General features: G+C 33.4%; 6 protein-coding genes across 6 annotated transcripts; 1 reads left to right on the top strand and 5 right to left on the bottom strand. All coding sequences in view use genetic code 12, as the record gives it.

The window, feature by feature from the left end:
* Positions 1 to 6,199: 6,199 nt before the first annotated feature.
* MNN23 (Mnn23p) lies at positions 6,200 to 8,244 on the bottom strand. The gene has a single exon (XM_064883402.1). It carries the CDS (start codon positions 8,048 to 8,050, stop codon positions 6,230 to 6,232), a length of 1,821 nt encoding a protein of 606 aa, XP_064741373.1. The 5' UTR covers positions 8,051 to 8,244; the 3' UTR covers positions 6,200 to 6,229.
* RJT21DRAFT_14153 (U2-type spliceosomal complex subunit) lies at positions 8,244 to 8,920 on the top strand. Its single transcript, XM_064883397.1, has one exon. The coding sequence runs from the start codon at positions 8,438 to 8,440 to the stop codon at positions 8,888 to 8,890; it is 453 nt and encodes a 150-aa protein (XP_064741372.1). The 5' UTR covers positions 8,244 to 8,437; the 3' UTR covers positions 8,891 to 8,920.
* On the bottom strand, positions 8,909 to 10,565 carry RJT21DRAFT_117701 (uncharacterized protein). The gene is given in 2 exon segments (XM_064880800.1): positions 8,909 to 9,293; positions 9,312 to 10,565. The coding sequence occupies 2 exon segments, from the start codon at positions 10,532 to 10,534 to the stop codon at positions 8,951 to 8,953; spliced, it is 1,566 nt and encodes a 521-aa protein (XP_064741371.1). The 5' UTR covers positions 10,535 to 10,565; the 3' UTR covers positions 8,909 to 8,950.
* A 788-nt stretch (positions 10,566 to 11,353) lies between these two features.
* NTF2 (Ran GTPase-binding protein) lies at positions 11,354 to 11,989 on the bottom strand. Its single transcript, XM_064880799.1, has 2 exons — positions 11,937 to 11,989; positions 11,354 to 11,847 (listed from the first exon to the last, which is right to left on the bottom strand). Exons 1-2 carry the CDS (start codon positions 11,941 to 11,943, stop codon positions 11,480 to 11,482), a joined length of 375 nt encoding a protein of 124 aa, XP_064741370.1. The 5' UTR covers positions 11,944 to 11,989; the 3' UTR covers positions 11,354 to 11,479.
* On the bottom strand, positions 11,990 to 13,357 carry RJT21DRAFT_117696 (transcription factor TFIIE subunit). The gene has a single exon (XM_064880798.1). It carries the CDS (start codon positions 13,115 to 13,117, stop codon positions 12,215 to 12,217), a length of 903 nt encoding a protein of 300 aa, XP_064741369.1. The 5' UTR covers positions 13,118 to 13,357; the 3' UTR covers positions 11,990 to 12,214.
* A 550-nt stretch (positions 13,358 to 13,907) lies between these two features.
* On the bottom strand, positions 13,908 to 17,511 carry RJT21DRAFT_129390 (uncharacterized protein; the record flags this gene model as incomplete). Its single annotated transcript, XM_064882959.1, has 2 exons — positions 13,908 to 16,318; positions 17,460 to 17,511. 2 exons carry the CDS (start codon positions 17,509 to 17,511, stop codon positions 13,908 to 13,910), a joined length of 2,463 nt encoding a protein of 820 aa, XP_064741368.1.
* Between the last annotated feature and the right edge of the window lie 4,296 nt (positions 17,512 to 21,807).

Raw genomic sequence — 21,807 nt, 5'->3', positions numbered from 1 at the left:
ATCTTTCATCTTGTAGTATGCCAGTAAAGTTGTCTTGAGTTCGAGTATTTCAGCTAAATTGGAACCACTTATAAGCAAGTCGTCAACATATAAAGCAATAATTATGATTCCTGATGAACGATGTCTAATATATAGACCATATTCAGATTCCAAACGCTTAAACTGAAGTTCCTTTAATGTAGCATCAAATTTAAGATTCCACTGGGCCGCAGATTGTTTTAACCCGTAAAGGGCTTTATGCAATCTGAGAACCTTGTGGTCATCGACTTCATATCCTGGTGGTTGACGTAAATATAATTCTTCATGGAGATCTGCATTAAGAAAGGCAGTCTTAACATCCATTTGGTGAATAATAAGGTGTAGTTGAGCCAGAATAGCCAATAAAAGTCGGACGGATTCGTACCTAATAACAGGCGCGAATGTGTCGTGGTAGTCCACAGAAGGTATTTGTGAAAAGCCTCTAGCGACTAGGCGGGCTTTATAACTTCCATCACCTTTTATGGAATAAACCCACCTACAGCTAATGGCTTGACGACCTTCAGGAAGCCCAGACAACGTCCACGTATGATTGGCAATTAAAGACAGATATTCATCATCCATGGCGGATTTCCACTTATCATGATCCTGGGATTTCATTGCTTGTTGAAACGTATTTGGAACCTTAATGGGCAGTTGGACATGGTAAATATAATCCACAGGAAAGGCATCAACATAAACAGCATATTCTGGATCATCACTAGTATCATCGGCAATTGAAGAACTACTGGGTGGTGGATGATCGGAATCATAATACATGATTTGGGGTTGTTCTGTCGTACGACGGAGTTTCTTGGAGTCTGGAGCATAAGAGTCGGAGTCAGTATAACCATAGTCTGAAGTAGCTGTCATTTCAGGCTGATATGGAATTAAAGCAGTGGAATGTAATATAATGTTACTGGACGGATCAGCTTCACGTCTCTTCCGTTTCTGTTGTGAACGCAGAACAGTTAAAAATTCTAAAGGTGATGGAGATACGAGATTTTCTTCAGCATCCGGCGAAACAGCAGGTTTAATGGTATCGGGTACTTCGATAATGGAAGTAGGTTCAGCGACATCTTCTTCGTGGGAAGTCATACTATCATCATCACCATCATAAACATCTCCATCATAAACATCTCCATTATAATCATCTCCATTATAATCATCTCCATTATAATCATTTCCATTATAATCATCTGCGTGGGTGATATTAACTTCATAATCAATAGGGTCGGTATCCCTAACATTTTCTGACTTAGTTGCATCGAGTTCATTCATACTTGCATCAGATCGGTAGTGATCATCATTGGTAACTCTAACAGGAGGTGGCGAGCGGTCGGAAGAATTATAATATCTAAGAGAGGAAATTCCACCACTAATCCCCAATGTGGTATTAGAATGAACATTAATTTCACCTTGGTAGGCTAACTTTTCAAAAGGAAATTCATCTTCTATGAATCTAACTTGACTGGCAGAAAAGATTTTCCGAGTGACCAAATCATATAATCGATAGGCTTTTCTGTTTGGGTCAAATCCCAACATAATAGCCTCCCTTGATGTAGAGTCAAATTTGGACACTCTTAATTTTGGGGGAACCAAAGCATAACACAAACACCCAAAAACTCGTAATTGGTCATAATTGGGAGGATTCCCAGTCCATTTCTCATATGGAACGACCAACTGATGCTTGGGAGCATGACGAGGCATTAAGTTAAGCAAGTACGTAGCAGTGAGTACAGCCTCTGGCCAAAAGTGATCTGGAAGTGATCCATCACGAAGTAAAGATCTAGCAAATTCTTGAATTGTTCTGTGGGAACGTTCAACAACTCCATTCTGATAACTGTGATATGGTACTGTCAATTCGTGACGAATTCCGGTTTCATGAAAGAAATTAGTAAGTTTGACATTATTGAATTCAGAACCATTATCTGTTCTAACTATTTGAACCTTTGCAGAATTCTGACGATCACAGGATCTAATGAAGTTGATAATAAGTTGACCAACTTCAGCAGTAGAAGTCATTGGAAAAGTTGTAATGAATCTTGATTTATCATCAACAATAGTGAGAAAGTATTTGCAACCATTATAGGCTGGTGGAAATGGACCACAGACATCCATATGAAGGATTCCTCCAAGTGTTGTAGCTCTCCGAGTGGAATACTTTGGAAATTTGAAAGTCATCTTTGACTTCATACAACTACGGCAATTCTTCAGGTGACACTGAATTCCGAGTTTTCTAAAATTATCCTGAATACCACGACCTGGGTGACCAAGTCTCTTGTGTAAAATTTCCTGAGGAGTTCTAGCAACATTACCAATAAATGCATTTCCAACCCCCTCATTTTTCATAGTATCAATTTCAATAGTATACAAATTTGCCCGTAAACTACCATGGTGCGATAATTTATTCGCAGCAAGATCAATAGATGCAAAACCTGCATAGACTCCAGTTGAGTCAAAGACGAAGGTAGCACCCCTACGGGCTGCTGCAGGGATGCTAATGAGATTAACCGCCGATTTGGGAATATAGTAGACGTTAGTAAGATCAAAATCTGGAAGACTTACTTTACCAATACCTTCAACTTGCATGGTTGATCCATTAGCACAATCAACATTATGCTTAAAATTAGTGTCAATTTCAGAAAATAATCTAATATCCTTAACAATATGGCTTGAAGCACCAGAATCAAAATGAAAAACAGCATTTCTGGGTTTTTCAGAAACTTGAAAAGCCAGATCACCAACGTAGAAACTACTTCTTGATGTAGACTTGCTCGTGTTTGTACCATTGGTCGATTCATTTCTGGATTGTTCATTTTTGAGTTCTGGACACTTATTCTTCTTATGGCCTTCCTTCTTACAATGATAGCAAATAACCTTTTTACTACGATTAACAACTAAAGCGGTATCCAGGTTAATGGTAAAGTCTAAATTATCAGGAGGATTTGTACCAATACGTAAAGCTAATTTCCGAATAGTAGCAACATCAAAAATAGCATTGATTTTTCTTTCTTTAAGGGAGTGAAAAGCCCTTTCAATTTGTCCCCATTTAGTATCAGGAATAGTTGCAAAGTATATAAGTCCACTAGTTTCTTGGCCATTAAAACGGCAGAAAACATTTTCTCCAAGCATTTCCCAATCGTCAGCAGTGGGAGAACCAAAACCGTACTTTCTAATGAGTCTAGCAGCAGCTGTAAAATCAATGTTACCATACTCCTCACAAATTGAAAGGTAAGCGGTATCACCTGAATAACCTCTGTATTCCTTCCAAATGGTGTCAGATATGGTCAAGGATAGAACATGATTAAGCATTCCTACAACACTACTCTTCAATCTATTAACATCCGTAGGACCAACTTCTTCAGTAAATTGAAAAAAGTCATTTCCATGAATTAAGAAACCTGAGATCCCAAGTTGATTGAAGACGTCAACGAAACTGCTCTTCCAGGTGTAGAAGTTTTCAAGTCCTTTCAACTTGACTTGCACGCTGGCAGAAGCAGGGCTCATAACTTGTCGTTCGGTCCTCAATCTTACAATGAGATCATCAATGTCTTGTACATTTAGAGTTAAAGATTCCATAGTTAATGTTTCTTAAACAAAATACTTATATTATCATAGTTACTATATAAAACCTATATAATTATCTATAGGGATATTAGAGGTCTATTTATACCTCTGAGTTCACACACATGTGTTGTAACAACAACTCTAATAACACATTATTAGAGTACCCCCTTTCTATTGTTACAACCCCCCTTTTATTGTTACAACCATTTGTAGCAAGTTACAACACTCTACCTGTCTTCACAACCATTGTAGCTTACAAACATGTTGCAACAGTTTCTATAATTTTTGCTTTCTTTTTAATGACTTTATGCACCTTCAGATATTTATAATTTAAAGACAAACGATTAATACCCGTGTAAAAATTGCTGAAGGATGATGAAGAAGTTTAAAACTATGGTTTTACAATAAAAATGCTGTAATAAAGGAAAGAAATTTGGAAATAGTTGTTAATATCCTAGTGATGAAGCCTAACTGAGTGTTTATAAGAAAGATTTATAATTATTATTAATACTTTCAAGTTTATACTTCCTAATTTTATTACAATTCAAATGAATTATAATATCATTATTGGTACTGGAAGCATTAGCGCCTTTGCTTTTGATATGAAATTGAACAAATCTATGATGCTGCTTTTAGTAGAGAAGACCTTTGGAAAATTTGTTAATGCGATTCAATTGAAAAATGAGTCTGAACAAGAATAAGAGCTACTGCATTCTTGGTGTTTTTCTTTTTGGGGGGCTGATATGTATTTCATAGAAGTCTAATTAAAGAAGATTTGTGTATAGGGAATATAAATGGAGATTGGATTCAGAGAAACTCAGTGAATATGGAATTTACCTGAGGAAAAAAAGACCCTCTCAAAAATTAACACCTTTAAATACTCAGAACTTGAGTAGAAGAATATAGATCTCTTCCAAAGATGCTTGTGGATGGTCAACCTTTCCAAGTTCCAGGTTCAGGAGCTTCGTAAAGTATTTTTAAGCATGTTGCTGTTTGTAATTGACTTGCACATGCATGTCGAATGCAGGTTTTGCATCTATCACCACCATCATAGCCTTACTCTCTTCGCTCCAACGTCAGGGAGTTGCCAAAATGCATTACTTTTGTAGTGTAAATTAAGATTCCACAACCGTTTTTTGGGATTTTGCTGTGAATTTTTGCGATACTTAACGATAATTCCAAGACGCGTCTACGAAAGAAGACTTCAAAAATCTTCCGGGTGGCTTGTATGTGTTAGTTTGCAGCTTCAGAATATTCATGCTGGAATAAGATAGTTAATTTTTACTCTACGTTAATAATCGCCAATGTTCTCTGACATGAACTTACTCCCTCGTTTGTCATCCATGATTTTTTCTATTACCAGATGATTTCCGTGCTATCTTTTAGAGGTGACAACTTTTAAAAGAGTTTCCCTTGGTATATCTCTTTTTCCTAAGGTTTCCCTCCCTATAACCAAGATAAAATAAGTTGTATTCTATAGAGTTAGTTTTTCTTTACACTTCTACTCTTTATTTTGACAACTATTTACAGGAAATAGTCCAAAAACTGATTACAACTACACTGATAAATTATTATATAATGTTTATATATATTAGATGTATTTAATTTGGGAAGTTTATTAGTAAATAATATTTAGCATATATCAATAACTGCTTTTAGGCTCGTTGATTCAAACCTATCATTTCAAGCTACGTTAGCTCTATTCTAAACTCTTTAATCTTCAATCTTCAATCTACGTTTGATTAGTCGTCTGATCTGGTCCATGCCTCTGATGCATTTGCAAAAGAGGTCTGGATTTTTTATAGGAATGATTAATGTTTGGGTTGACGTGTCGAAATTTGGATAGGCCTAGACATATATAGTTAGTATAAAACCTAAATTTAATTGAAATGTTAATACGTTGTCCAATACATTATATCGGTTTCAGATAAAGGTACTGGAAACCACACTATGGAATCTATAACATTTAACACACAAGACATCGATGGTCTCAAACATGTTTTTGATCAGAATTTGTAACTCAGTTATAACGCCCATTTTTATCTAGCTTTAGATGATTTGCATATGTCGTGCATGTGGCTAAATATCATATTCGCAGGGTGGTAAATTCCAATACAAATAATCTATTAGTTACCGCGTTTAAATACCGAAGGCTTTGTATATTACCGTAGATTCTATATAAATATGGATTTGAACATTTATCACCTCTAAAAGGATGGTAGCACAGAAATGAACTGATAGTAGAAAATTTTTATAGATTTGTAGTGATGAATGATACCCAAGATTTCATAAACGAGGGAGAGAGTACTCTCCTTCGGGTGTGTGTCTCGTATTTTGCGGTGCGAAGTATGTATGGCAAAGAGGTATTGATTGGTTGTTAGGTGGAAAGATCTGAGTTAGCAACAATATTATTTTTTGTATTTCCAATAAGTGTAAAGGAGCTATCTATGTGAATTCATGATAAAAGATTGTCTGGCACTATCAAAAAAATCAGTATACGTAGAAATAATCTAATTGCCGCCTATTCTTTTAAAGTAAGTGTAGCTACAGTTTCTATTGGGAGTTATGCTGCTGTTCATAATATGATAATGATGCAAAATATATTTTTATTCGCAATGCGAATTCCTATATACAGAAACTAAACTTAAGAGGTGCTTGATAACCATTTGACTTGATTGTCAATAATGAGACATAAGTCTTCCAACTCGATATTTTTGAAGTGGACAAAATGAACCTTTTGTTCGCATAGAATCTTTTTCATTCGAATCCATTGAATTAACTCGAAATCAGATTTAATTATCTGGTTTCCAACATTAGAATCATACGAGAATGAGCTGTATAATCTGTACTTTAATCTCTTTTTCTCTGAATCGTAAAGATCATCTCTCAGAATATATTGCATAGGATCTAATTTCGGGTAATTACAATGAACTGCAAAAATTGGAACATCGTTATGTTCAAATTTACTTGTATCAACTCCTTCTAAAAATTTAATTTGCTCATTGATAGGTTGTGGTTCATTCACATCCTTGAACAAGGGTTTAATAACTTCATTTTCAAATAAAACATCATCTTTTATTGGATCCTTCTGTGCCATGGCTACTCCTTTGAAGTCCCCAGAATTTTCGAGATAACCTTTTGTTTCAATAAATGACTTAATTTGATAATATTTCTGTTTGGTGACAACAGCTGCAGCTACAAAAGTATCTTTGTCTCCTTCGCCTTGTTCTCCTAAAGAAAATAATTTATAATACAACTTTGGACCATAAATATTATAATACAATGCTAAAAGTAAAGTTCTTCCATGGGTACCTTTATTGATAAAGAATTGTCCTGATTCGGTTGATAAATCAGGAATTGTACCTTCTAAATCATGGAAAGGTACTTTATGCTTTTCTTCTTCGTCCAAGTTATAATCCAACCCCTTTGGAACATTCAACGGATATCTATTATACCTAACTCTTTTTCTATCATTTACTGATAAACCTGCAATATCATAAAATTTTGGAGAAATAGTTCTTCTCCAATAATCAGGCCAGGTAATCATACCATAATGCTTGTAAATATTGCTTTCAAATATTGTTTCAGGATTTGAAAGGATCATGTTATCAGAGTCAAGCAAGAATATGTGTTCAAAAGATGATGCAATCAATGATAATGATTTAAATTGATAATTCGCAAATGATTTCGACCATTTATTATTTACTTCAGTACCTAATTCCTGAGGAAGAATAACACATCTTGCATTTAATGATGGTAAAACTTCAGTACAGAAATGTTCTTCGTTAGTATAATCTTTGAGTGTTGGTATAATAATTTCTACCGGTAATAATGATCCTGTTTCTCGAACTGCTACAAGAGCAAGGTACGATAACCAAGAAAATCTACCACCACCTATCATTACAATCCCCTTTGATCCCTTATTATAGGCATAACTAGGAATTTCTTGAGGTAAACTCTGCAAGAGCTGCTTATGCTTTAATTTTAGTTCTTCAAAGCTTTCATCATCTATTGTAGCCTTTGAGAGTAAAGCATCTTCCGTATAACCCTCAGTACTTTCTTCTTTAGGAACATATTGAATGATATTGCCATAACCTTTACCAAAGTCATCAATTTTGCAATCTTCAAACATTTGAAAAACTTCAGCCCAAAATTTATGAGCAGGAACTTCTTTAATCTCTGGCTCTTGAGGAGTTTCCTTGTCAGTAAAATCTAGTGGTGGTGGTTTAACCACTTCATCTTCTACAAATATTTCATTCTCATCGATTGTTGTATCAAGGGAAGATGGTTGTGATGGCTCATATTGTGTTAAATCACTATGTAATTCTTGATCTATACCAGTAATTGATGAAAATTCTTTGGAATAATTATGAGCCGCGAATTTAGTAAGGGCAAGTAACGTCGCTATGGATACAATTATTAGCAAGATTCGTGATCTTGTTCTAGGTAGTCTCAAAAACGACATTAGACAATTAACTTGTATAAATCTCTAACTGACTATGGTAGATTGTTCATAAATTGCTTTCTCGTCTGACCTATTTTTTTCAGTCATAGCCTACGCGAATTGCTTAGCAAAGCCGATTGCCATGTAATAATCTCTATTTATAATTATAAAGAAACTATGAAACGTGACAGATTAGAACGGTAAATGTTCCAAGTATGATACTTACCGCTATGGTAAAGGAAAGGATTATTTCTTATCCAAAAGAGTAAGACCATCTCATAGTAATGATAAGCGTCAATGAATTTTTTACCCGGATGTTTTTTCTGAGCATCTCAATTTACTGTAACTAAATATAGCTAACTATGGGGCTTATATAGTAAGTTTAAGGAAGACAATTAGCTTGTGAAGATGTCATATAATGGAATAGGATTGCAGACTGCTAGAGGTTCAGGTACTTCAGGTCATGTACAGAAGAATTTATCTACTGATAGTAGTGCAAAGGGTCATTACCGCTCTAGAAAACATAAGAAAGAGTTAGAAGAAGCTAAGGAGAAGAAGATAATAACCGAATTGAGTAAGAGAGAAGCTAAAGCAGAGATTCAAAATCATAGTCATAAGAGAAAAATCGATCTTCGATGTATGGAATTACGAGATAAGTTGGAGGATGAAGGAGAAGAAGAATCGACTATTGTGGAAAAGATCAAACAATTGAGGTCTGAATTAACGGAGAAGTATAGTAATAATAATAGTAAGGATCAGATAGATAAAGGTGATCAGTCGGGAAAGGAACGTAGTACAAAAGAAGTGCCCAAGTATGAGCCTAGGTATAAAGATAATAATGGCGAAAGAGAGGTGCGATAAACATATATAGATATTGTATATATAGATAGAATTTAATGATTTATGAAACTGAGTTAATTTTTAAGCTTTTTCTTCTTCCTGTTTGTCTTCCTCAACAGTCTCTGGCTTTATGTTGTCATTCTCTTCAGTTGCAGTCTCTACGTTGGCTTCTTCTTCTTGTTGTTCAGATTGACTTTGTTCTGTAGGTGCAACGAAATTGAAGTCATCGTCTTCTGCAGCAACTACATCTTTTGGCTGATCATTCTGTGCTTCAACAACTTTGTCTTCAGTCACATAATAGTCATCAACTTCAGGGAGATGTTCAAATTCGATTGGGGGATGTGGATACCGTACACGAGGAGGAACCAGCAGTCTTTCAGAAGTGTCTAAGGGAATTTCTTTTTCTTTTTCCTCTTTATCTTCTTCATTTTCTTTATCTTCTTCATTTTCTTTATCTTCTTCTTTATCTTTTTCTTCTTCTTTTTCTTTTTTTTCATTTTCTTTATCTTCTTCTTCTACCACATCTGGAATACTTTCTTCAGCAACTGACTTCTTAAATGAGACTTCCCATAAATCATAAGTAGCTAGTTTAAATCTAGGCTCTTGTTCAATATTTGTGGGTTCCTTTAATGACTTTGGAAGCTTTTTACCTCTAGGTCCTCTAGGTCTTGCAGCTGACTTTGGAACAGAAGCAGTATCTGACTTTTTGTCTTCATCACCATGTTCTTGTTTATCATCTTCTTCATCTTGTTCTTCTTCTTCTTGTTGTTGTCTTTCTAGTCTCTTTTGAAGAAGTGGATTAGCCATTCCTGGTAATGGGATACCCATACCTACCATACCCTGTAGACTCTTAGCAAATTTCATTTTATCTTCCGAAAGCTTCTTCAATCCACCAACTGGTGGTTTATCACCACTAATTTTTTCACTGGTAGACTTTGGTAATGGGGGTTCAATGTTTGATTCCTGATTAAACATTTGTTGAAAAGCTGCAATTCTAGACGACAACTTTTTTGGTTTCGGAGGTGGAGCTTTAGGCTTCTCAGTATTAGTTGGACTTATCTTTGCTGGTCTCGAAGGTATCACTGGTGAAATTTTCGCTTCTTCTGAAACAGACTTCGATGGTCGTGATGGAATCACTGGACTTTCACCTTCTGAAGATTTTACATCATCTTCCAGAGCAGAATGTGTTTTCTTGATTGGGCGCTTTGATGGTCTAGCCGGTATCGAAGGTACTGGGCTTTCAATTCGTTCAATGGCCGGTGCTTCATGTTCCACCACATCATTTTCTGCAAGCTCTTTTACTTTCACATCTTCATCTCTTGGTGTGGTATCGGCTAAAAGTTTATTATCTTCTAACTTTGTTTCTTCAACTTCCTTCGATGATGCATCTACTTCATCGGCTTCTTTTTCTGAAGGTTTTCCTTGTTCAATTGGTTCATCAATTGTCTCCTTAACCGGTTCTTCAGTAACTTCTTCAGCTGGCTCTTCAGTCAGCTCTTCTTGTGCTTCTAATTGTGCATCTTCTCCTTCATGGGAAATAGTAGCTACATCGTCGTCAAATCCAGAAACTATTGAGTGAGGCCTAGAATCGGTTTCTTCATCATCCTTAAAACTAACCTTCGTATTGGAATTGCCAGGAGTCCTTTCACCATCATCTTTGGCCATCTCTCCCTCTTCTTCTTCTTCTTCTTCTTCTTTCTCATCTTTAATTTCTTCATCGTTAACATCTTCAGATACTTCTTGTTCTGGCTTAGCCTCAAAAGGAGGCTCAAGTTTATCTGATTCTTGATCGATTGATTCTGAAACTGATTCATCGGTCAATTGAGATTTCTCTGTTGGTTCAGTTTCATCTTCTTTCGATTGAGTCAGTTCAGAATGGTTCACAGTCTCTTGTATTTCATCAGTCTTTTGTTTTCTGGGCCTTGCAGGAATGGTTGGTATTGGAGTACCTTCCGATTGTACTTGTTCTGTATCTTCACTATGAGATACAGTTGGACTGGTCACATCATCTTCACTTGATTGTTGCTTTCTTTGTGGTCTTTGTGGAATTGATGGAGATCCAATTCGTTCGATAGGACTACTAGGAATTTCAGAGGGTGTATGTTGTTTGCGGGGTCTTTTAGGTATGATAGGTTCCGATTGGCTCAGAGGGGTGGAAACTGAAGATCCACTATCCAGTGAAGATAAGTTGGAAATAATCTTATTTGGGCGTCTGGGGATTTCTGGGCTGGACTCGCTATCTTCTGACATAATTAATGGTATTTGGAATTGTCAATTGGTCAATTTAGTATATTTAGTGATAATGTAGATCGTTTTATTAGTGGATGTTTTGGGTTACCGTCTGATTCGATTTCAGTGCGCAGTGCGGTTTTTGTAGAATTTTAGCGAAGTTTACCTAAAAGTCTCGCAACTTGTTAGGGAGAGAATCTGGAAACTGACTTAGTTACGGCCGTAAGTTATTGAGATTACTGAGCTAAATATTTTGTACTTGTGTATATATGTATATATATATATATATTAAGCGCTGTGAGCATTATAAATTAGTGAGATAAACTGATAGAATATTTAAATACTATAAATCTCTGTAGTTAAGCTAAGTATATTTAATATCTAAGAGTAGTTTAATCTAAAAATATCATTAAACACATAGTAAGAATTACCATCTGGAATTAAGTGGAATACTTGAGAATAACGTTGAGGATTTTGTTCATCATCAATCAATAATTCTCCAGTAACCATGACTAAAATATCACCACTTGGTGAACCTGGTTGAGCATCTAAAGTTGAAATTCTATGAGCAACTTTTTGGAATGGTAATTCAACCAATTTTTCAACAATACTTTTAGCACCTTGTAATTGAGAAGTTTCAAATGTTAACATAGATTGATCTCTATATAAGTTTCCCAATTGGGATCTATCAGAATCGAATTGCTGATAATAGAAGTTACAGAATTCCTTAGCAACGGTGTTGAAATCGACTGGAAAAAAAGCGGTTAGTAAAGGGTTGAATTCTCTTTCAGCGTTATAGATCTTAACTATACTGATCTAACATTAACTGTATACATACCAGACATTATGAATGAGTTGTTTCTTGTTTATTTGTCACTAATTAAGCGATCTTGTACGTTATATTGTCTCTCTATCTGGGTCTTTTCTGAAAGCGAAAAAAAATTAAAAATGCGATACTGGTAAGAAAATTACGCCACTCATTCCATAATATACTCTTATAAGTAGAGATAGCATCTACAATAATCCTACAACGTATACAAAACTTGAAAATCATCTATGCATTAAGTGAACGGATTTGAATAACAAAATTCAAAATAATAAAAATTCAAATCAAAATCAAACTAATTGTGAGTAATCCTTTAATATTCCCTTCATATGTGTATTGGTTATCTTCCCTCTTCTGGCTTTCTTCTGTTTCTTTTCTTGTTGTTGAGGCTTCTTCTTTATTAAATTTGGATCTGCTCCAGTTGGTTTTAAACCTTGATCTATTAAAGATTGATATAAATTATCTGGATCAGGTAATTTAACATCATTCCACATTACTTTATATTCATCATCTATTGAACCTAATTTAGGTCCTTCATTTATCCATATCATTCTTGGAGCATTTTCCTTTTTATTTCTTAATACAAGTATTTTATTTTCTTCTTCTAATGAATTAATAGCAGCTATACATCCTGCCCAACCGTCTTTTAAATCTTTTACTGGAGTACCTTTAAAAGTGATTTGACCTCTTAAGAAATTTAATAAATCTTCTGGTGATCTAATATTATGTAAAGAAACATATTGAATTGTATCAGCTTCAGGATCATAATTAATTCTATCAATTTCTTTAAATAAAGGCATTAATGTAAGATGAACATCAAAGGACAAATAATCCAGTAGTTTTGAAACTGGAATAGGATGATCATATTGTTTAATATATTCAGTAGCCAATAATAAATAAGTAGCCAAATGTGAACCAGATAAAAGATTCCCATCATTACTTAATTTTTGACGTTTAAGGATATCAGTTACCGATTCATTTGATCTTTTGGTACCACTTCCATTCCCATTCCTAGAAGAAGGTGATGATATACTACTAGTAGAATTACTAAGATTAGTACTTCTTGGAGTAGGTGGAGTTGAATTATTATTATTATTGGACTTAATACCAATAGGTCTTCTAGCTGCAATTACAGATGGACCATTTTTGAGCTTATTTTTGAATGCAGATAATTGAGCTGATAAGTCCGACATCTCTTTCCTAGCAATAGTAATATTACGTTATATTATGTTATTGAAAGAGATGTTGTACTGTATTAAAGCTAAGGACAAAAGTCAAGCATAGTAATAATTAACTTCGATCATGTATTTCTTTCTATATTTGAAATATTCAGTTACCCGGATCTTTTCTCACCTATTAAACCAAAAATTTTTTTTGCAGGGTACCTGAAAAGCTTTACCATCTCTCCTTTTTCTTAATTAAGGGAACCTTTTTGAATTACTATCTTATATCGTTATGATCAATGGAAATAGCATTAACAAATTCGAGCTAAATGTTCTATTGACAGATGTGGATTGGTAAGTTTTGAAAATTTTCTAGATTAATCCATGTTGAGCTTTAGGAGAAGTCCTTTAGTTTCAACCCAGCTTTAAAACCATCGCTATTAGAGGTCGCCGCTAAACTGAAAGGTTTAGGCTGTTTGCTGATCCATGAAATGGTGATGACCTGAGGTCTGGAACATTCATTCAACTTGCCAATAAGCGTAGTCGTAGTAATGTAGTAATCGTATTATCACTAGTCAGTTTTTACTAGGATTATTAAAGATATTCAAGAATAATAATACATGTATTTTGCAAAAAGGAAGGGTACTAACGATAAAAGACATTGATGAAAGCTATATAAGTAGAACTGAAAGTAGAGCTGAACATTCGTTAGAGATTGGGGGAAATGAAAAAAATAAACCCGTTACTGTACCATTTCAACCCCTTTATATATAAAATACCAATAGCAATAGCAATAGTGATATGATGTGATCATGTTAGGCTAGGCTAAATAATTCTCACCTATTCTACCTCTTCTAATTCTTTCTCTTCTCATATACTCTTGGAAAGGATCATACAATTCATCATTGATGATTTTATGAATTAATTTGCAACCATCACGAGTATTCAAATCAATTCTTTTAGCCCATGGAAGATTCTTATACATTCCCGAATCCGTTAAATCAATGACTAAATCTTGTTTATAATCCAAAGGATTAAACATAGTATCGAATCTATACAATGAGTTCTCTTCACTCCCACTCTCGGTATCATCAACCATATAAGAATCATCTTCAGTATAATATTCAATACCATCAGATTCTTCTTGATCACTAAATTTGGAAGTATAATAATTATTTCTTCTTCTCATGCTAATTAAATTCTTTAAGAACCTTTGGATGGCTGACTTATTCAACCAAATCATCGATGACAAATTTATGTATTTCAAATTAGTTATGGTAAAATTGGCATCGTTTAAAATCATATTAGTATAATAAGTATTATAATACGTATTACCAATTTCTTTCTGATTTCGTTTAAGTAATGGAGATTTTGATCCATGCATTCTAATTATTGCCGATAACAATTCTGTCTCATTTAATTTTGTGAGGTAACCATTATTGATCGATTTTAAATTCAAATCACTAAGGTATACTTTACCATCTCCTTTATTAAGATAACTAATATCATTAACCGTTTGAGGTAAAGGTGGTAAGAGACTATTATACTTTCTAATTGGTTTAGAAAAGGTAGTTATGGAGTAGACCGATGAAGCGGCAGATGATGTAGATTGGGTGGATTTGAATAGATTACTAGATGATTGCCATGCTGGTCTCGAATTGGTGGTAGTGCCATTGTTGTTGGATGTTCCATCATTTAATAACAATGAAGAAGCATCCGTAGAAAGATCATCTCCTTCATTAAAAATACTGTTATGATTAACAATATTATTAAAATAATCAGGTAATTTCATGACTTCATCGATCTTATTGATAATATCCTTGGGATAGTTATTCATTAAATCAAAAGTTTGGAATTTATAGATCATTGCACGGCTGATTTCATAATCAATTGATAAGGAAATATTTCCTAAATCAAGTGATACAATATTTGGACATAAATTTATAAGGTGTAAGATATAACCTACTGGGATATCCTTAGAAGATGAATAATTCAATAAGAATTTATTAATGAGTGGATGAGGAGATGAATTTCGTGCTAAGACAGATGATGAAGATTGTGAAGGAAGCATATAAGGCAGTAAACCATGATGATGACTTGCCGCCAAGTTCAAGTATTCCAATTTTGGAGGAGATGAAGATTTACGATTATTCTTAGATCTCTTTTTGGACTTGAAATATTTAAAAGGTTTAAATCTTTTATTTGATGTTGAAGATGAATTATATGAAGATTTATGAGAAGAAGAATTTGATATGACCGAGATTTGAGAATTTGATGATATTTTAGTTAAACTCATAGATGGAGCCATTGGATGAATAGAATAGAGAGGATTATTTTTAAATTTCCAATCTCTCCAACCTGCCAAAATCTTATCATGAATAAAATCATCTTGATCTCTAGAGTGTGTATTATGAAGGTCATCATTTGAATGATTGAGATCTTGGAAATCAATTTCAACATTTTGATGAGGGTGATTGAGTTGATTTTGTCCTTGGTTATTATAATCATTATTAGTATTGATATTTTCTTCTGCATCTTCATCATAACCTGGCTTTATCGTTGATAAATCTATACTCTTGACATAATAACCAATTTCCAGATTCAAACGTAAATAGGTAATGAATTGAGCAAATCTATAAGTGGAAGTGAATTTTAAATGTTGATAGTAATATGGTTTTGAAAAATAATAGAATAATTTACATGTATACATGCAACTCTTGTAATCTTGTTTGGAATCAACTAGGAAAAATATATAATCAAGGACTTCAACAGGTAGATTCTTAAATTGTATTGGTTGATGAACTTGAGTTTGTAATTGCTGTGACTGTGATACAGTTGCAGATGGTGATGATAGAGTTAGAGTTCCTACTGCTCCAGATAATGAAGCATTAGAAGATACAGTTGCAGCTGCAGCCACAGCAGCTGCAGATATGGTGGTCGATACACTAGCCATTAAATTTGGATTGGAAAGTCTCATGGATAAAGATCTACTAACATCACTTAATAGAGACTTATACTTCATTTTAAAAGTTCCATTACTTCCACCTCCACCGGAAGTTTTTGATCCATTATTATTCCCATTATCTTTATTTCTTGTTCTTAAAGTGGCATTGAGACTATTTAATTCATTTTGACTTAAGGGAACTAAAGAATGAGTACGATAATCGTATCTGGCAGTAGGATTTAATAAGGATCTATAGGGAGGTAGGTAAGTATGAAAATCAATTGATTCTGTTTTTATCATAAGGATCTTGCAAGTTTGATTCGTAAATTACGGGATTTGAAACTAGTTGTTTATTTTTAAACGTGACGAGGCTAATAATTATATGAAAAGCGTTATCGTTATATATATATATAGACTGAATATGGTTTTGACTATGAGGTTGGGGTTTGCGCTTGGAACTATTTGCGTACTCCTATTTTGTTAGCTGTTGTTTTGTGTTCTCTTTGTTTTTTTTTCTTTTAAGGACTTCTTATCTTTTTTTTATTTTTATGGCTGTGCGTTTTGATGGGGTTGCCATAAAGATACGAGAAGTAGTTGCTAGTTGATAAAAGAGCAATGATTGTGCCTACGGTGATTATGTTGACGGAAGTTGACTAGAGTAGTTTCTGGGGTAAAAAGTTTTAGTAATTTCGGATTAAAAGGCTTTTATAAATGGCTTTTACAGTCCGCCTTTAGTAACTGGTGATCAAACTAAACCCCTATGTACTTCCGTAAATAGATATTATCGTGTGGATTCAAAACAACACAAAAAAATTTCAAAAAATATCGGATCTACATAGGACCCACAACTTAACCCACAACAAATACAATAGGTGTGGGTAGCCTATTTAGGATAGTTAAGGCAAAATCTGGGTTATTCATGTAGTAATTAAACTAGTATAGATTGTAACAGGGCGGGGTGAATTTGAGGGGACTACGTTACGGCTCATAATTTGGCCCTTATTTTTTACTTGTATTGTAATAGTTTGTCAATCTATTATAGCCTTTTGACATGTTCGTAACGAAGGTAGTTAATCATACTTATTATATAGTTGTAAGTTCACTAATTAGATTAACAACTCGTTAAACTCAGTTTACTACAATAGTAAAAGTATACTTAGCTGTACAGAGTTGAAATTGAGTTGAAGGATGGCTTGGTTAGAAAACAGTTAAAAATGTTAATGGCTAAACTCCTTCTTTACCTACTTAGCCTTAAATCTTCCTCCAATTATCTGGCTTTTCCTTCCGTAATTTACAAACTTAGTTATCATTATCCAATCTGAGCCTCTATTACTCCAATCATAAAATTTTATAATTTGTATGTTACCCCTATCTGTTTTTGTGAGCAAATTATGAGCCTCTCCATAACACAACAAAGATTTAACCGACTCAAAATTGTAAATGCTACGGCATTATCTAAAGATAACATTAAGTTTGCCATACAATAAATGGACCCAGACCTTTGATTGTAAGCTCTACACTATGCTTTTCTTATATGCTTGACTTTTAGAATTTCATCGATTCACTTAAGAGCAAATGTAATACTTAAATGAAATCAAATGATAATTTTGTTTCTTCTTGGCCAGGAATTGCCGAAAGTGAAATATTTTTATTAATTGTAACTTTTTCACTGATTGCCTTAATTTGGTATCATGTCTTAAGTGAAAGATATAGTGCTTTTCATGCTTTTCTGCACGTGTGGCTCTTTCTTTCTTTCTTTCTTTACAGAATTGCGATTTTTAGAATGCAAAAAATGGATCTAGCCACAAACAAACATTCATTTTGAAATTCACTTTCAGTTATTTAGTTTATAGTTTCATCAATAGGCACAGGAAATGTTTACTAATAAATCAGGTTATTATTAAATCCATAGAGTATGTAACAAGATGTTCAATGCACAATAAAAAAGATGACCATTAAGTACTTGGATTTACTTATTTGTTTTATAAGTAGACTAATTGCATGTTAGTTCTTTTACTTACGCTGACCTTTTAAGAATTTCTGACAACCAATTGTTGACTAAATTTTTCCCTCAAATTTAACTAAAATTTAGTTCAACTTTGGAAATCTGGAGTTTGCTTTGTCTCTCAAATTTTGAAACTTGGAAAAGGTATTTTGGTTAAATAATAGTAGTGGCGTTGTGGTAAATAAAAATAAAGAATAAGCTTAATACTAAGTTAGACTTTTGCATTACCTGGTCATCGCATAATTAGATTATTCAAAATAGAGTTGCTTTTTTATCAAAACAATATAGTTTAAAGTTTTCTATTTTAAGGTTTCAAAAATTATCATTAATGTAATTTTGTCGTTCAAATCTTTTATTTGAAAAGTAAATAAAAAGAGTATTGCTCAAGAATAATAGTAATTACAACGCGAAAAGATTAATGTTGTACGTCATATGACGTCTCTAAATTGAATAAGTGGATAAGATATCAGAAATACGTAGTTTATGGTTTGGTAGTTGAGATCTGAAGTTAATTTTCTTGACCAGATTTTGCAATTACAATCATATCGTAGAAAATAAGCAGTACATTGAAGGCAAGAAGTCAAGAAGTAAACTGGTTTCCTAAGCCTATTCAATGATGACCTTGTAACAAACTATTTTTGAAAAGAGTAGACAGAAATTTAATTATTGTTGTTCTCTCCATTGAACTGGTTATTTTAAGTTGTTCAAGTCCAGTACCTTTGCTATGTACTAATTAAGAAGTAATGCAAACAAAGCATTGCTTTCAATTATTCCTCCAATTTAACTCTAACTTTGAATTTGACTTTAACTTACAGTTTCACTTTAACTTAGGATTTGACTTTGGTATCAACTAGCTTTTGTATTTGATTTTTGCTTTTTACTAGACGATTCTGATTTCCCAATATGGTAACAAATATGGGGGGTTCGCAAAAAAAAAAGATAAAGATTGCTATATCTTTGCTTACGTGTCTTACTTTAGTAGTTGAATTGAAAAAAAAGTAGTACGGTTTTCATGAATTCTATTGAAGAACATATGATATAGTGATTATACAGCTTCAATTGTTAAAACCGTGTAATATATTCTGAAAATTATAGGAATTCACATATTGAACGACATTTGGAATAACTTTGAATTAAGGTTAAAACAATTATGCCAAAGTTTAAACAATAAGCTTCTAGAAATACATCACGAATGCCATTGTAATTGGGCGATGTTTGTAAATCTTTTAACTATCGTAAGCATTTGAACAGTAGTATTTTTGATACTTGATGCGTATAAAATTTACGATTTATAACAGAAATGATTTATCACTCAATGATTTTATACTAACTATTCTACAATCTCAACAGCTATTCAAAATCGTCGTCTGAAAATTGCATCCATCTATCCATAAAAAATATTGTAACATATGCCCATATATTTTATAAATATTAATTTCTTTTTTAGACTTCTGTTCATTCTAAGATATACAATTTATTTTTTTTGAGTTTTGAAAAATGTCTCCTTTTTGCTTATTAGTTATCATAGAAGTCCCCTTAATTGAGATGTATTGTAAAGTGCATCGTACGATAACGTTCAAAAATAATTCATAAAGAGCCGAATGGCTATATTTTTAAATCTCATCGAACTCTGCATCAAATCTTAGAGCAAATGCTCTTGGTTTTCCAGAAGAGATCTGTTTATATCCGGTTCCAACGGGGAAATGACTGCTTGAAGACGAGCTTTATTGTCTTTTCTTGTATTCTCTATTGTTCACCCCAGGCTAGACCACTTTTCCAATAAGAGGCCAAGGACGATAATTATTAATTCATACCATTAGTGAAGTTGATAGTATGTACAAAAGTTGTGGTTTGCTTGAAGTTATAGTTGTTGAAATTATCCAATAACGTGCATCCATTTCATGAGCTAATGTTTTTAATATTGATTTGTTTACCAATTATTCAATCTAAGAAGAGCTGTATACATAATTTCTGATTTCCCAAAAATTCATCTCTTCCCTAGTTCAGAGTTTCAGATAAACATTTTTTGTTATGTAATCAATTTGGGAACATTATTGTTTGTTACAAGGGTCCGGTTAGTGGTACACTTATGCACCAATACATACACTATGGTACAGTTTTCAAATGAGAGACCCTCTTCATTTTTTATTGAGAGGAAATAAATTCAAAATAGCCGATAAAGAGGGGAAATGCTTCTAAGCAGGTGTAGGATTTGATGTATAATGTATATTAGTTTTTTTCTTGTTCCTGTAGGCTTTGATGTATACTTATTTTTGCATTTACAGTGGGATTCTGACTTTGGGATACGATCAAGCCTGGCCCGCTCCTCATCGTTAGCGAGCCTGATTTGGTAAGGTGAAGCGAAGTGAGAAAAATTGAATTGCGTGAAACCTTGCACGCACATGAAAAGTGGGTGAATGAATGAGTAAATCCATACATTAAATATGCATGTACCAAATATTTTCTATGTTAGCGACATTGAGATTGTGAAAAATATAATAGTATATAAAAAAAAAGGTAAACGGAACATTTTCAATTAGAAAAGTAAAGTTTATTTCTCGTATATACGTAATTTGATAGACTAAAATGAATCAAATATGATAATTGAAGGTAAAATGATGGCAAAGTTCCTCAATGGGAATTACGCTATCAATTAGCTAAAAAATGGAGAAGAAAAGTCAGCTAACGTGGCAAAATATTTCCATGTTGTAAACCTAGTCTTAGAGTGAAGTTGTAACATTTCGGCAGCTGTTACCTTTGAAATGCAAGGTAGCCGTTGCTTAATCTTTCCCCAGCCAGGAAAAATCTATTATAAAATAATTTGTCTATTTCTCAAATACTAATAATTTTTTATTATTAATTATGTTATAAATTATTATTAGCAGTATAAAAAGGAAATAAAGAACAAAATTAGAAATAATATAATTGAAGTATTGTTGCTTACTTGAACGTATTAGTTAATTTAATGTTTGGATGTACGATTCTGTTTTAACAATAGTAATTTACCTTTATTTTTGAATATACGAACTAGGGCTGAGATTAGTTGTGCACATCCAAACTATAAATTCTAAAAACAAGAATAACAAGAAGAAATCAAAAGTCAAAGAAAATTATTTGTTTAAAAAATATTAGTGATAGCAAATTTTTTGAGGTCCAAGCCCTGAGATTTTGTGGGCTTATTTGTTCAAGTGCGTAGGAGCCTGCTTCTGCTCCTGCTTATGGTTTAGGCAGTTGATTGAATAAAGATCATCTCTAACAATGCCCTGTATTTCCTAGACAATTCTCACTAATTCAACTGATATTTTTTAAGAAGATCATCTGTATTCTAGTTTTTGAATGATTTCTACTGGTTATGAAACAAGCTTAGCTTTTTAGTCATGCTGACCAAAGTAGGTCTTGTAAACAACTCCATATTAACGTTGTTTTGGCTATGAATGAATCTTGGCACGAAAAAAATTCCGCAGTTTTGTTTAGTTTTTCTAGAATAGTGCTAATTGAGTGGACTGAAATTAGTGAATGAATTGGTCGGTAGGTTTAAATTCTCACTTCATTTGTTCTTTCAAAAGAGAGGGGATTTAAGTGCCTAAAGAAGCGACGGGCTGATGTGGTGAATCGTCTATTGTTTTTCTATTTTCAATACTATTTAAATCTCATGCAATATGTTGGCCAAGACATTTTCAATATCCATGCTAGCAGCGTTTTATTTTTTTTATGTGCCGAAAAGCACGACTTTTATGCTAAATCATACATTCTGATGACTTGGATTTATGA

The sequence above is a fragment of the Scheffersomyces amazonensis genome (genome assembly GCF_036850825.1).
Source record: "Scheffersomyces amazonensis strain UFMG-HMD-26.3 chromosome Unknown RJT21scaffold_1, whole genome shotgun sequence".
NCBI lineage: Eukaryota > Fungi > Ascomycota > Pichiomycetes > Serinales > Debaryomycetaceae > Scheffersomyces > Scheffersomyces amazonensis.
The sequence above is the reverse complement of the archived record's forward strand: the minus strand, read 5'-3'. Positions and strand labels throughout refer to the sequence as shown.